The sequence below is a fragment of the Labrus bergylta genome, chromosome 2, assembly GCF_963930695.1.
Source record: "Labrus bergylta chromosome 2, fLabBer1.1, whole genome shotgun sequence".
NCBI lineage: Eukaryota > Metazoa > Chordata > Actinopteri > Labriformes > Labridae > Labrus > Labrus bergylta.
In genome coordinates, this window is record NC_089196.1 from 29341335 (window position 1) to 29357793 (window position 16459).

The 16459-nt window shown below is 41.6% G+C and overlaps 1 protein-coding gene across 3 annotated transcripts in view; it reads right to left on the reverse strand.

The window, feature by feature from the left end:
- The window catches only part of agtpbp1 (ATP/GTP binding carboxypeptidase 1), a 39780-nt gene that overhangs the window by 11496 nt on the left and 11825 nt on the right, over positions 1-16459 (reverse strand). For 2 of the 3 annotated variants that reach the window (XM_020657872.3, XM_065951218.1), the window contains 19 exons: positions 16280-16426; positions 16002-16133; positions 15405-15498; positions 15223-15260; positions 14691-14899; positions 13656-13833; positions 13393-13434; positions 12465-12562; positions 11156-11272; positions 9853-10634; positions 8920-9003; positions 8628-8717; positions 7420-7568; positions 6969-7056; positions 4858-5002; positions 2339-2489; positions 1265-1445; positions 900-1029; positions 169-300 (listed from right to left, as the gene is read on the reverse strand). In XM_020657872.3, coding sequence (XP_020513528.2) covers positions 169-300; positions 900-1029; positions 1265-1445; positions 2339-2489; positions 4858-5002; positions 6969-7056; positions 7420-7568; positions 8628-8717; positions 8920-9003; positions 9853-10634; positions 11156-11272; positions 12465-12562; positions 13393-13434; positions 13656-13833; positions 14691-14899; positions 15223-15260; positions 15405-15498; positions 16002-16133; positions 16280-16426 — 2987 coding nt within the window. The remainder of the gene's footprint in view (positions 1-168; positions 301-899; positions 1030-1264; positions 1446-2338; positions 2490-4857; positions 5003-6968; positions 7057-7419; positions 7569-8627; positions 8718-8919; positions 9004-9852; positions 10635-11155; positions 11273-12464; positions 12563-13392; positions 13435-13655; positions 13834-14690; positions 14900-15222; positions 15261-15404; positions 15499-16001; positions 16134-16279; positions 16427-16459) is intronic. The other variant, XM_065951216.1, reaches the window with a different exon arrangement.

Here is a 16459-nt window from a genome sequence, read left to right on the forward strand (position 1 = left end):
TGGTGTATGCAATCTGAGAATATCATAGTTTCAGGATCTTCAACATAGCACAGGCATAACATGTTATGGACTGAGGAAGTACGTGTTCATGTATGTTTCTGTGCATGAAAATGTGTGTCTATGTGTGTGTGTGTGTGTGTGTGTGTGTGGTCGTGTTTGTGGATCTACCCTGTATCCAAGGTCTTCTTGCAGGTCGCTGGACGTGGCGCTGATGTTGGACTGCCAGACCGTCTCCTTCACGCTGCAGCCGTACATGAACACGTTCTTCTTTCTGGAATGACCGTGGTAATCGCAAAACACCTTTGTGTAGACGAGCGCGCACACACGCAAAGACACACACACAAAGACACACACACAAAGACAGGAAATAGAAGGAGTAAAGGAAGTTAATGATGCATATTAAAAAGCATTTTTCAAAAAAGACACAAACAAAAGTACAGATAAACAATGCAAAGACTGCTCAAATGAATAAACTGTATAATCAGGAAAATACACTGTAAATAAATGTCTCCTGCAGGACGCCCCGCAGGGATTCTAAAAAAGACGTGTTTTGGTGCATTTTCAGAAGGAAGGACAGAGTCTTCACCTTGCTTTGTGTCGTTAATCATCACCCCTCATGCAGTACACAAATCCTCCATGAGCAATTTCTCATCATATATAACGCGCTGACACACAGCGTAGTAAAGAGGATGTTGTTTATGGACACTGCATTAATGTCTGAAAACTAACGCAGTGATTTTTTTGTGTTAATTTTGTGGACATGCAGCCGAACAGGAGAAAATGACCCCACCCTTATCGTGACAAGATTCATTATTCTGCCCTAATGAAAGTTGATGCAGCAATTAAAAAGAGAAGAAGAAGAAGATGAAGGAGTGAGTCCAGTTTGTTAGAGGTCATACCAGCGGTGCCCTTTGTATGTGTGCAAGGTACTGCAGCAGGCTCTTAGTGTGGTAGATGGTGGGGTGGAGCTCAGGATTGGGGCTCTGCCACTGGCGATTCAAATCTTCTCCGCTCAGAGAACAACGATGACTACAGCAGAAAGAAGACGGCAGAAAAATGGAGAGAGAGAGAGAGAGAGAGAAGCAGAGCTAGAGAATCCTTCAGGACAAGATTGTGTGTGTGTGTGTGTGTGTGTGTGTGTGTGTGTGTGTGTGTGTGACATAAAGCTGTGACCGACAGGCAGGCAGATGTATGCATCTTCAGTGTGTATGCCTGAAAGCTGTGAGTGCGTTGGCCTTTCCATCTCAGGACTCTTGTTACTCACTTTCCATTTATAACTCCATCAGGGTTCAGCATGGGGACGATCTTGAAGATGTAGGCATCTCTCAGGCTGGCTGCCAGCGGGCTGGTGCCCATCAGGAACTCCAGCGTGCCCTTCATTACCCAGCTAGCGTTGGTCTCTCCGGGGTGCACTCTGGCTGACAGGAAGATCAATGGGCGATTCCCTGAAGAGGGCGAAAAGGGGAGAGCGGGGCACAAACACAAACGGAGCGAGATGGAATGAGAAAACAGAAGAAAAAAAAAAGATTCTTTAATTTAAAGTTTTGCAGAGAAGCAGCGATATTAAACTACAGGAGACAGAAAAACGAACTGTGTATCACTTGAAGGTCTTAGTAAACCCAGGGCGACTGTGATGGGGTGATATGAGTCAGTCAGTGGGAAGGGAACATTAAGGTCAGTAATCGGGGTGGGATCGAAGGGTAACTCACAATATGCTACAATATTTTGTGTTACCGCCACATTTTCAAAAGAGGACATATCATACCCCTGTCCCACCTCTTCAAACAGCCCCCTGTGGTCTCAATGAAACATCTGTGCTGTGCTTTGGTCAAAACATAACATGAATCAAGCACCAGAGGAGTTTTGTGATCCTGTATGAACCAGCTCTCTCAGAACGCTCCGTTTTGGTGTGTGTGTCTCTTTAAATGAAATGAGCCCCCCCTCTGAGTTTTCCTGGTAGACATCACTCCTCTGTAGAGAGAATAAAAATGGCAGACCAGCGCAAAAGTTTTGTTCTAGGCTGGGGGTGGAGTCTATGGGTGGAGATACCAGGGGAGGAGAGGGGATTTTATTCTACCAGAATCCCACTGTGACATCACAAGGAGAGCACATTTGAAACGGAGCATTTTCCTCTGTGTTGTAAGACTTATGCAGACCACAAACAAAGGACTGGATGGGTTTATTTCACATGTTGTGGGTCTGTAGACACTCAGGTTACCCAGATATAAGTTCAGAAACACTGTGGAAGTGGATTTTTCATAATATGTCCCCTTTAAGATGAATCCTCCATCATGAAACAGATTTGATATTCCACACAGACCCACGTGGATGAACTCACTGAATTGACAGATGTGATCATTGGAGTTGGACTCTGGCATGGCAGTGATGGTGAGGAGGGGGCATTTGTTTCCCCCTAGAGTTTCACACAGGACGTCCTGTCTCAGGTAGATCTGGGGGGTCCTCAGAGCCTCCAGTTTGGACAGGTGCATCTGAGGACACGATGGAAAACAGCAAACTAAGAATTCAACATTTCACTTTAACTCCATGAAAATCTACAACTTGAATGTACGGCTTCCTCTCGACTTGTTTATAACATCTCTGTTGTTTTGTTTTCATGCTGGTGATGAAGGGCGCCATCTACTGGATCAACAAGGTCACACACGCTTTAATATTTACACTCTATTTAATGGTTACTGGTATTGTAAATGTTACTGGTATTTTAACGGTTACTGGTATTGTAATTGTAATGGTTACTGGTATTGTAATGGTGTTATGGTAACTGGTATTGTAATGGTGTGATGGTAACTGGTATTGTAATTGTATTGTAATGGTTACTGGTATTGTAATGGTTACTGGTATTGTAATGGTGTTATGGTAACTGGTATTGTAATGGTGTTATGGTAACTGGTATTGTAATGGTGTTATGGTTACTGGTATTGTATTGTAATGGTTACTGGTATTGTAATTGTATTGTAATGGTTACTGGTATTGTAATGGTGTGATGGTAACTGGTATTGTAATGGTGTAATGGTTACTGGTATTGTAATGGTGTTATGGTAACTGGTATTGTAATTGTATTGTAATGGTTACTGGTATTGTAATGGTGTTATGGTTACTGGTATTGTAATTGTATTGTAATGGTTACTGGTATTGTAATTGTATTGTAATGGTTACTGGTATTGTAATGGTGTAATGGTTACTGGTATTGTAATTGTATTGTAATGGTTACTGGTATTTTAATGGTGTAATGGTTACTGGTATTGTAATGGTGTAATGGTTACTGGTATTGTAATTGTATTGTAATGGTTACTGGTATTGTAATGGTGTAATGGTTACTGGTATTGTAATGGTGTAATGGTTACTGGTATTGTAATGGTGTTATGGTAACTGGTATTGTAATGGTTACTGGTATTGTAATGGTGTGATGGTTACTGGTATTGTAATTGTATTGTAATGGTTACTGGTATTGTGATGGTGTGATGGTAACTGGTATTGTGATGGTTACTGGTATTGTGATGGTGTGATGGTAACTGGTATTGTAATGGTTACTGGTATTGTAATGGTGTAATGGTTACTGGTATTGTAATGGTGTAATGGTTACTGGTATTGTAATGGTGTTATGGTAACTGGTATTGTAATGGTTACTGGTATTGTAATGGTGTTATGTTAACTGGTATTATAATTGTATTGTAATGGTTACTGGTATTGTGATGGTGTGATGGTAACTGGTATTGTGATGGTGTGATGGTAACTGGTATTGTGATGGTGTGATGGTAACTGGTATTGTGATGGTGTGATGGTAACTGGTATTGTAATGGTGTTATGGTAACTGGTATTGTAATTGTATTGTAATGGTTACTGGTATTGTAATGGTGTTATGGTAACTGGTATTGTAATGGTGTAATGGTAACTGGTATTGTAATTGTATTGTAATGGTTACTGGTATTGTAATGGTGTAATGGTAACTGGTATTGTAATTGTATTGTAATGGTTACTGGTATTGTAATGGTGTTATGGTAACTGGTATTGTAGTGGTTACTGGTATTGTGATGGTGTGATGGTTACTGGTATTGTAATTGTATTGTAATGGTTACTGGTATTGTAATGGTGTAATGGTAACTGGTATTGTAGTGGTTACTGGTATTGTAATGGTGTAATGGTAACTGGTATTGTAGTGGTTATTGGTATTGTAATGGTGTTATGGTAACTGGTATTGTAATGGTGTTATGGTAACTGGTATTATAATTGTATTGTAATGGTTACTGGTATTGTGATGGTGTTAAGGTAACTGGTATTGTAATGGTGTTATGTTAACTGGTATTATAATTGTATTGTAATGGTTACTGGTATTGTAATGGTGTTATGGTAACTGGTATTGTAATTGTATTGTAATGGTTACTGGTATTGTAATGGTGTGATGGTTACTGGTATTGTAATTGTATTGTAATGGTTACTGGTATTGTGATGGTGTGATGGTTACTGGTATTGTAATTGTATTGTAATGGTTACTGGTATTGTAATGGTGTAATGGTAACTGGTATTGTAGTGGTTACTGGTATTGTAATGGTGTAATGGTAACTGGTATTGTAGTGGTTATTGGTATTGTAATGGTGTTATGGTAACTGGTATTGTAATGGTGTTATGGTAACTGGTATTATAATTGTATTGTAATGGTTACTGGTATTGTAATGGTGTTATGGTAACTGGTATTGTAATTGTATTGTAATGGTTACTGGTATTGTAATGGTGTTATGGTAACTGGTATTGTAATGGTGTTATGGTAACTGGTATTGTAATTGTATTGTAATGGTAACTGGTATTGTAATGGTGTTATGGTAACTGGTATTGTAATGGTACCTTAAGAGTGGAGTATGTGTACGGGTAATGATAGGCAAAGTAGCAGACGTCGTCCTTGTGGCTGAAGCTCGTTGTGAAGGTCATCGTGTAATAGGATTTTCCTTTCTGACCGCCGGCTGCAATGGAGCTCCTCGCAAAGTGATTCCTATGAAGAAGTTCAAACATTTCATGAGTTAACATTTCACAATAACGTTACCACAAGTCAGTCTTTATGAGGTACACTTATACGGTATCTTTATAACAACACATCGCTCGTCTCGTTTACAGTTTCTGGTAACTTTGCAGTGGATGTGTACATTCTATTATACGTTTCAGACTGAGCTCATGGTTCAAGTCGGAGTTATAGCAGACTGAATTTTTTTGAGCAGTAATATTCTGCAGCCCTTTGTGTTAGGTGGGAGTTATTTCTGTTGTAGATGGACAATTATGAAAACGTAAAACAGACTGTGGATCATCTTAGATTTATTAATAAGGGTATTATAGCCATGGTCAGACAACACAGAAACACAACACACATGGCTGACAAAGTGCAGACCATCGCTGACCCATGCTGACCAAGATCTCACAATCATTCAGAATCATTGGCAAAGTGGCCATCATGGGCAAAATGGCAAAATCTTTATCACACAGTGTGGCTTATATTCTGCTAGAAGGTACAGCCCACAAATTCCTTTCTATTTGGGTACATCACTATAAAACAATAAAGATGACATGACACCGATTTGTATACATAACAGATGTAGACTCTTTGTCTAGCAAACAGTTGTTGACAACATATAGTTGGCTCCTATCCAAACACAGATCTGCTACAATTTACATGTTTCACCATATAAGGTTACAGCTTCACAGACCCAAAAGAAGAATTACTGTGAGATGGTTGACACAATTTAAAGATATGTCCACAAAATTATCAAGATGAATGAATCCATGAAAAAACGTACTAACACTTTGTGTCTCTGAACAGGTAGGACACACACCTTTATGTTAGCTTCAACAGATCAGACTCATCAGAAGAATTAATGGCAGAATGTAAAAAAAAGGAAAAGTGGAGACTGATAACTAAAGACATTTCACAAAGGCGGTGACCTGATGATGAAGATCAACTTTATGGGAAAGCGCTTGTGCACTCAGTGGAATAGCGCTGCATGTCCGTCCTGTCTCTATGACAACAGTGTGTTGACAACGGCTGCTGTCTGACCGACACTGCTCCGTTACTTTTTACTGAATGTCTTATAGTTGAGATAGTTTTTACCCCAGCTGACACGGAGCAAAGAGCATGTGGGAACAAGACACGATCTGTAGGAGGCAAAAGTACGGGGACTTTCATACATTTGGAAAAGAGCGATGGTGACGTCAACAGAGGCTTTCTAAAAAGTTGAAAGATTTTCACTTCAAGCGCTCGGAGCCGCCACACAAAGTGTGCTCTGAACGCTGTGTGCTGTACTTTTTCTCAGGGTAGCCACGTGCAGCTACAAACGCTCTACTCATTGAAAACAACTGAAAAAAAAGACGCTGGCACTCAGAAAATATGCTAAGTGGACAAAGGGCCTAAGGATTCACGTGTGTTTGCACAAAAGATGGCTTTGTGTCAGTGGGCGACTTGGTTCAATGACACCTACCTATTTGTTGTGTTTGTCATTAAAATATCTATAAAATCAAGAAATATATCAAACAATCATATTGCAATGTAAACAGGTACCTATGAAGGATTATACCGCATTACATTTTTTTTTTTACATTTGTGCAGGCAGTGTTTGTGTCTTCTGAAGAGGAAACCTTTCCAAAATGTTGCAGTTCATTAAAACCAGCTCATAATAACTTTGTCAGTGCAGTGCGCTATAAAGCAGTCAAGATGTGGATTTACAGCGATAGTAAATACATACAGGAGACATTGGATTCATTACACTGCACTGCAGCAGGTGACAAAAACAGCATGTTATTTATCTGTTCTCTTCAAAGCACACTGGTAACTGAGTAACACAGATTTATTCCACTGTGTGTCTGTTACATATATATAGATGGAATAAAAGCCTAATGAAGCTTTTATTCATTTGCTCTCTTTATATATACTGTATCAGTCTCTGGGTGTTTTGCATACTGAGTGTACCCACTTGTAGTAACAGATGTCTGTTCCTGTTCTGACCCAGCGAGGCCTTCCACTGATCGCCTCCTGCACAGAGTACATCAGTACCTGCATGCCTACACACACACACACACACACACACACACACACACACACACACACACACACACACACACACACACACACACACACACACACACACACACACACACACACACACACACACACACACACACACACACACACACACACACACACACACACACACACACACACACACACACACACACACACACACACAGAAAGCAGAAAGGAACACGAGTTATGAATATGCCATGCCTGATGTTCAAGTGAATAATTGTGCATAGTCAATGCTTTTTAGGCTTAGAGCTGCACGCCAAAAAAGCTCTTTAAATAGTTCAATTTAATAGAATATTTACAAAAATATGAAAATCACACGGAGACTCTTTGCCTCTCACCGTAGTTGAACTGGCTGTTGGACTTCTCACAGTTGATGATGTTGAAGCGGTACATTGTTCCCACTCGCATACCGCTCACCTCAAAGTAGAACCACTGATGGTAGTGGTTACTGTTGATGTCTGAATTCAGCACCAGGTCGTACTCATTTCTGGAGAAACACCATAATTAGATTAGAGCCAAACATCGTCAACCACAAATCACACTGGAGGGAAAACATTTCACTTTTATTCAAGTTCAGATGAAGGTCCTGGTGTTGTGGTACTCGAAATAGGACCTGGACTCAAGACCACTTTTTTGAAGGTCTCGTCTCGGATTTGAAAGCATTTTTACTCGACCTTGTCTCCGTCTCAATCAGAATTTTAAATCAAGAACGGCCAAGACAGACATTACTGTGTGATAAGAAGGAAAATGTGTCTTTCTAGAAGAACAAATAACTTCAATAACCTTCACCTTCCTGGTGTTACGGTCTAAGTGAGTGACACACTCTGCACACAAGATGATGATTTTTCTGTGATATTTATGGTCTCTGTCTTGTCTCTGTGTCACCCTACATTGGTCTTGGTCTTGGTCGTGATCTCTTAATGTCTTGGTCTTGTCTTAGTCTTGTCTTGGTCTCGTAGCGCTCCGGTCTCAGGTATGTCTTGGTCTCTGTTAGTGTGGTCTTGACTACAACACTAGTAGAACCTTTACAGGAACATTTGACCCCATCTTAAAAGATACTAATCTGATAAAAAGAGAACCTTCTCAGACCATGTCTCCCATAGCTTGTCGTACAGAAGCATGGTGAGAATGGTTATTATAACCCAGCTCTGCTCCCACAGTTTTCTCTAGATTTGTTTTAGAGTGTCAGGAAATAAAGAAACAAAAAAGCTGAAGATATGATACACAGTGCAGCACATGAAATATGAAACCACTGACCCTAACATGACCATATTTTACAGGAACATATTTTCTTGTTTTTTCTGTGTTGGTAATGAAACCAACAGGATTTAGTTTCCCTTTACAGGCTCCTGAACAACTTATTAGAGCCATCTTTAAATTTCCTTTTCAACATAAATAAGCTTTTTGCATTGCATATCTAGATAAGTATAACAACTTGAACAAGGTTACGTAAGCTTCAAAGTCAGCATGAAAAGAGGAGGAATGAAGAAAAGGGCCAACATTGAACTCTTTCTTTGTTTCTTCTGATGTGTCAACAATTACTCACTTTCTCACTTGAACCACCTTCCTCAGGTTTCCAGACTCAAACTGAGAGTTGAACTTCAGCGACTCCCCGTTGTCTTCAATCAAAGGACAACTGAGAACACAACAAAACACATTCATGTTAAAATGTACAAACGCTTCATGGGATACTTTAATCTGCTTTGTTAATGTGACACCTCTCAACAATATCTCCAACAGGACAAATAAAAGCTGCTGTTACAAAGGCCAAGGAGTTTAAGGGGGGGGGGGGGGATTGGTGTCATGGTTTGGGATCAGAATCATTAAGAGGAACTCACCTTGGAATGTCCAGGTCATAAACTACTTTATCCACGATATCATTAGGATGGATCAACCTCTCAATGTCCTGGAATATCTTAGACCTGCAGGATTAAATGCAAAAACAAACACACTGTAAACATAATGGATGTACGATTTGTTCGTCATCCATACACAGCAGAGTTTGAAATGTAAACTGCAGGCTCAAAAAGAACTCACAAATATCTCCTTAAGTTGTTCTTAAGTTTGTACTTATGAGACGTTCTTAGACAAATCGAAGGTAGAGTCATGATCCTGTTTTTAAACTGCAGATTGTTTGCGAGCACATGTAACCACATCCGGCATATCAGCACTCATATGTGCAGAAGTTTGGTTCAAGTGTTCTTACCTAACAGCAAATCCAAATAAAGAAGAGGGCATTTCTTTCCAAAAAAAGGTTGGTGAATGATGTCCAAAGAGTGGAAAAGAAAATCACTTGCAGAATCATATCATTGCATTTTACTTTTCCCAAATCTCTGCCTGAAGGTTTAAAAAGTGCTTTACTTAAACATTGCTATTGCTAGAACTACTACGCAAAAGAATATCGGCAAACAACAAAGTATGAACTAGAAGACGACGCTGAATGACGCAGAGTAACTCTAGAAAGCTGCCGGCTGTGGCTGCATTGGAACTTGATGAAGACAAATTTGTTTGTGTCAAAGGTTGAGTTCAGTTACAGAACATGTGTTTCCCATTTTCAGTTCTTTCATGTAGTTTTTTTTTTTTTTTTACTGTCGGCCAAAAACTGACTGATTTCCTCATTTCCACATCCAGTGGCTGACAGTCTGATCCCTTGATATTTGCTTCCTGTCATCCTCCACTCTATCCTCCCAATATTTTCCCCTCACTCTCTTCAATGACGGCATAAAAAAAATGGACAGAAAAATATCTTCAAAAAAAAACAAACATCTCACCTCTGAACGCCATAAACTCTCTCCAGATGGGGCTCCCTGAAAGTTGGAGCCACATGGCCAAAGTAGTCTGGGTAAGCCACTTCAGCGTACTGAGGTACAGAGAGCGTTCCCTTCACCATCTCCACGTAGAGGTCGGGGTCGTGCAGCGGGAGGAGCAGCGCCGTGTCCGGCACCTCCAGAACAGCTCCTTCCGCTCCCTCGTCTTCAGCACCCTCTGAGCCACAATCCGATCCCCAGTTGCTGCCTCCTCCTCCCACACGCAGCGCAGGGATACCCCCCAGGAGCAGGGGGGACTGGATGTGTCTTGTGGTGTTGACCGGGGACCCTTCTTGTTTGACTCCCTTTCTCCCTCCGTCGTCTGCACTCAGAAACACCTCCTCGTCCAGAGACACGCCCTCCAACACATTCACGAGCTCCTGTGCTATCACCTGCCCCTGAGGAGGCCTGCTGAGGGGGGAACGTGCCGAGTGTGTGTCGGGGGAAGGAATGTTGGCCTTCTCCTGTTTGTCTTGGTCCTTGTCCAGGTGGATGGTGTCCAGTTCTAAGGGCACTAGAGGAGCAGGAGGAGTGGGCGTGGGTGCAGAAGGAGACGGGAGTGTGTGTGTTCCTTTGGTAGGATTGCAACCCCCCAGTGGGATCGATATGGGATCCCGTTTGGGGGACAGGGCCTGAGCTGTGGGCACTATGATTGGCCGAGAGGGCTGAGTGGAGGCTGACGATGAGGAGAAGGTGGATGATGAAGATGTGGTAGAGGCACTCTTCGAGCAATCAAAGTTGAAACCCTGCAGAAATAAGATCCACAGATCAGAACAAAGTAGAAAAAAAGAACGTCATCCATCCTAACTATGAAAACAGAAATAAAGACTTAGCTTCATGTTGGTTATAGACACAGTCTGTATTTTTAAGAATAGACTTAAAACTTTCCTTTTTGATAAATCTTATAGTTAGTGCTGGTGTAGACCAGCTCTTAGTTATGCTGCTATAGGCTCAGACTACCGGAGGGAACTGGCACCTTGAGCTCCTCTCTCTCTCTCTCTCTGTGTGCATATACAGTACATCATATTACTGCATGTATCTATCTGTAAATCTCAGTCACTAACCACCTACTTTCCTGGGAGCTCTTGAGCTTTCTTAGGCCTGCCAGAACAACCCCTTTTGTAATGTTAACAGACAAAGAGTAAGGTATTTTACCTGCTTTTTGTAAAGTGTCTCGAGATAACACTTGTTATGAGTTGACGCTATACAAATAAAAATTGATTGATTGACTGATACAATTGTTGTCAACAGTGAACAAAATACTTGCCTGGAAGTCCTCAGAAAGCTCCACAAAGAACCTTTCATAAATCCTTAACTCCTCAAAGGGACGTCCAGGGATCTTTTTGGGATGCAGCTTGTTAAGGTCCGTCTCTATGTCGTCATTCTGATCGAAAGGACACAGAGGGAGCAAACACATCAAACACAATCGTAGATCAGGAACTGTCCAAGGAATATGAGGTCGAGAAAACGAAATATTTAAAACAGCTGAAGAAATAGAAACGTATGAGTGTTGTTATATTTCTGAGCGCGTCGTATTTAAGTGATTGTCTGGTTGTTTCCTCACACTATTTAAGAGCAGAACAATGTTTTCATCAAACCAGATAAGAGAGATGTTTAAAGTTATCATATGTAATTGTTTGGCCACATCCAGTGAGTCATGACCGCCCTCTGCTGGGAATAAGGATGTGTGCAACTAGACGGCATCATCATCACCCTCATCAGAGCGACATACAACTGTGGCTCAGCTATGTGAAACTCTACATTCTGTATTATACAATCAAAGTGTCCCAAAGTTCCCACAACTGAATTCTAACCTGATGTTTTATTGCTAACTGTGAAATTAAATGTTCATTTCTATACAAAACTTCTGTTTTTTTAACTAAATGGCTCGTTTCTAAATCAATATTCTTCAGACATTTTTTATTTTTATTTTTTACATCAAACTCTGTAGTGACATTCAATTACGATATATATATATATATATATATATATATATATATATTTCTTAAATGTACAAGAGGGCTATCTCTCAAAGAACGGTATCACTGAGTTAAAACAACATTTTTAATATATATTGCAACAAGTCCAGACAAATTTCCAGACTTTGTCTGCACCGAGACTTGAACTGCAGGGTCGCTGGTTCAAGTCCCGGTGCGGACCAAATCTGGAAATTGGTCTGGTAGCTGGAGAGGTGCCAGTTCACCCCCTGAGCACTGCCGAGGTTTGCCAAGGCACCAAACCCCCCTACCAGCTCAGGAGCGCTCGCTGTGGTTAGACCCCTCACTCTGACATCTCTCCATTAGTGCATGTCCACAGGATCCTGTTTGTGTGTGTGTGTGTGTGTGTGTGTGTGTGTGTGTGTGTGTGTGTGTGTGTGTGTGTGTGTGTGTGTGTGTGTGTGTGTGTGTGTGTGTGTGTGTGTGTGTGTGTGTGTGTGTGTGTATTTCAGCCTGTGTATGTAGCATGTTCAACAACAGAGTGTAAAATTGAATTTCTCCTAGCGGGATTAATAAAGTACATCTTAAGTCCTGTCCTGATGTGAAATACTGAGCGTGCATGCGAGTGTGGAGCATTACAGCGGTGTGCTGATCCTTCTCGTCCTCCTCGTTCTCAGTATCGTTCTCCGTGTCTGCGTCCGTCTCCTCGTTATCACTTTCATCCACCACATCGTCCACTGCGTATGCACACACAGGAAGAAAGTTATTATGGTTTTCATGTCTCATATTTCCCCTTGTTTCTCTGCCGAAGAGAGGAGTTTGTCATCGTCCAAGCTGTGTGATCAAGCTTGCACGTATGCAGCTGCGTAAACTAAACAGATTTGATCAGTGAGTCTCACCACTATGACAGGAAGAGAGCAAATTAAACAGAAGAAGCGATGTGAGCTGCTATGATCCAGAGAGAGGAGTGAGCGGCCTGGAAAAGGGAATAAATGCTCGGCAGTTTATCTCTAACCAGCATGTCTTCAAGTACATTAAGACTACAGTATAGGCTTGTCATGTTAGGGCGTTCTCCATGGTCAGTTCACTGACACAACACGGCTCTAAACTGAAAAAGGCAATAAATAGATGATGCCAATCAGAGCTGTCAAAATGGTGTTTTTCCTTACACTCATTATTTTTCTGTGCTCAATGTCGCCCTCACACAATCATAAAAGACATGGAATAAAACATACACACAGGATCATTAAGCAGATTGAATGAAGCGTAATGTCACATGACAAATGTGTTTTTTTGGTCAGATATTTTTATTTTTGCTCACATTGAATGAAGAGCAAGTATTTGACCATTCTGTGGACACAAGGGTGTAAATTAGTCGAGGACAGTAAAAGAAGTAGAAAGGTCTACTGATGAGCAGGCAAGCACATATGGAACAAACACCTTCACTATGCCTTGGTTACTAACACACGTCATGTGTTAGAGAACGATGATGTGAGGCGAATGAGGAAGCAGCGGTGAGTGAGTCTGAGCACTCTGAGGATGGAGATGTGTCTTACGTACGTCTTACCCTTCTTTAAGGGCTTGTTGCAGAGCTGATGGCTTTTCCTCCCTGTAAGGAACATTGTGTGCAGCAGTGTCAACCGTTTTACTGTGTCGAGCCTTTATGGTATTCAAGATTGAATCTGGGATCAAAAATGGGTTCTCTGTCTGTTCTTGCATAATTGCTAATGAAAGCTTTTTGCACACAAACTGTGAGAAGCTGGAGCACACTGGTGAAGTGTGTGTGTGTGTGTGTGTGTGTGTGTGTGTGTGTGTGTCCTGTGTCCTCACCCCCAGGTGGCTGGCTGTACAGCTGTGCCACAGGCCCCGCAGCAGGTATATGTGGCAGCTGGTAGTGGAAGGCTGATTTGATGGTGGGCAGAGGAAGACGGTTCTTAGGAAAACACTTCCTCATGATGAGGCTCGACGTGTTGATCAGAGGATCCAGAGTCCGCACTGGGAGACACTCCTGGGAACAAAACCAGACAGAAAGTGGTGAGTAGGTGAGAATGTGACTATGCAGTGAAACATACTTCACATAGAGGTCTGCACAGTTCAATAACATGTTCAATAACATAATGCAACATTTTCATGACGACAGGAAAGGCGATAAAGAAACATTTAAGAGAGCATATAAGCAATTCCTCCGTTTTTTAATGTCTACCTGCTGTTCTTTATGTTCCTTAAGTGTCTCCTCAATGCAAAATAGATACAAAAATATTTTTCACCACAAAATTTGCCCTTAGTAATCTGACTGCATAGAAATTAGGACTGGGAATCTTTGGGCATCTCACGATTCAATTTGATTTAGATTCTAGCTTCATGATTCAAAGTCTATTTATAAATTAGTACATACTTTGGGATCACTCCAGTCATCTGTGAGACTGGCTGATTTTCTTGCTGCTCCACTTGTCATTCTACTGAGTTAAAGAGCTAGCATTAGCTCTTAGCAGGGAGGGACTGACTAGACAAAAATAATCAATTTTTAAAAGTAATGAATCTATTTAAAATCTCAGATAAGAATCTACATAAATTGGGGCGCGCTGGTGGCGCAGTGGCAGGACGCGCGTCCCATCTGTTGAGACTCTCGTCTCGAGCGGTAGGCCCGGGTTCGCTTCCACCTCTGATAGAAACAGTGTGTAAACGTGGACCCTTATACTCAGTACCCCATCAACAGGTCAAATCTACACATGCAGAGTGAGAAAGCATTGCTCATTTGCATAAAATAATTCATCTTATGCATCGTGATAAACTCAGATTTATGCAATGAATTTATGCAAACACTCATAATATCGCCTTCCATGAGTGTGTCACAATCTCACACACCGTGGAGGAGTTGTAGAGGACCCTCATGCCGTCAGCGTCTATGAAGGCTTTCCTGCCCAGCTTGATGTTGGTGATGTTCCTGAGGCAGACGAGCAGCCCTTTACGTATCAGCATGTGACGATGTCTTGTGTCGTTGCGATGCCAGTCCAGGTACAGAGCCAACAAGATCGGAACATGTCCGCCATCGACTGCACGGCGAGCATTCGTCTCTGCAGAGAGAAATAAGAGAGGGGCAGCACTGGTAACTTTTACTTGACAGTTATGGGCTAAGATTAAAAAAGAACTGGAAGAGTGAAAAGAAACACAGAGGGGGGTGAGTGGGGGATTGAGAGTGGACATTCTTGTTAAATGAACATTAACTGTGTTTGATTGAAAAAAAACAGAGAATCAATCAAGGACAGGCGAAGGGTAAAATGATGATGGAGGTGAGGGAGACATAAGGGAGCAGTACTGGACACAAACACTGATTAAAGATCTTTACGCTAAACCACCGAGGAGTCAAAAAGTCAATGCTACAAAGTAAATTACTCACTGGATTTGAGCAGAGCTCCCAGTGCGTCCAGAGCTACCCTGTTGATTTAGAAACAGGTCAAATGGGTTACATGGTCTGCTGAACACACAACGTCAATGACTGATGTTAAAAGACAAAAGCTTGAGGATGCCACTCGTCTGTTATAACACGACGTGCATGCTGTCTCGATCGTCCTGACGTACTTGAGCAGGCTGGTGTTCTTCTTGCTGTACGGCGCCACGATCTTGAACATGAGCTCCACCACTCCGTTCTTGCCCAGAGAAATAGCATTCACCGCTTTTAATGAACAGACACATAAAGACAGAGCATTACAGCAGCTGAACTATAAGAACTGAATTCAACTGAGTCAGTTTAAGGCAGGGATGGGCAACTTTGGTCACAGCAAGGGGCCACATTCATTTAATTCTCACTGCCAGGGGGCCAAATTGTAGAATATAAAACAATTAAAGTCAATTATGTCTCAAATTTAACTCAACATATACCAGTGCTCAAATACTATTATGGACATATTTCTGGTTTTCATGATTTCATGGCAGATTTTCTCATGTTTTCTTCTTCATTCCAATTAATTGATATGTAAAATTTGATCTGAGGGCCACGTTAAGGGTTGATGGGGGCCGCCAGTTGCCCACCCCTGGTTTAAGGTGAACATAATAAGATAGTTTACAGTGTACTTCCAGGATTTCATTATTTATTTTTTTATATTTCTTGACGCTGTTCTGCTGATGCTCAAGGACAAAAAGGCAACAATCTGAATGACATGGACTCAAACGACTTACAGTTGGTGGAGTAAACCCTGAGAACCTGCAGGCAGGGCAGAAGCAGTTTGGTGTTCTGTAGGTTCTGTTTCAACAGGTTGACTGTGACATTCAGCGCTCCGCTCAAACGGGCCTTCACACCAAACTTTCTGTCTGAACACACACAGGTTGTAAGGTCAGTGATTATACAGAGAAGGCTTTTTAATATGGGCTGAAAGATCTTAACTTTGGTGAGCTTTGGTAAAGAAACAAAGAAACTCATCAGGCCAGCTTGTGTTCAGACGTGACAGTGAGCGTACCTTTAGGGCCGACCTTTGCCAGCAGTGAATGAAGCTGCAGCATGAGCTCCTCACTAGGAGGCAACTCTTTACTTGCAGAGATGAGAATCTGAAATAATACTCCAGTTCCTCCTTTAGACACAAATACTCCGGCCCTGCGGCCTCTGCCTGAGACGGAAAACAACAAATAAAAAGCATTAG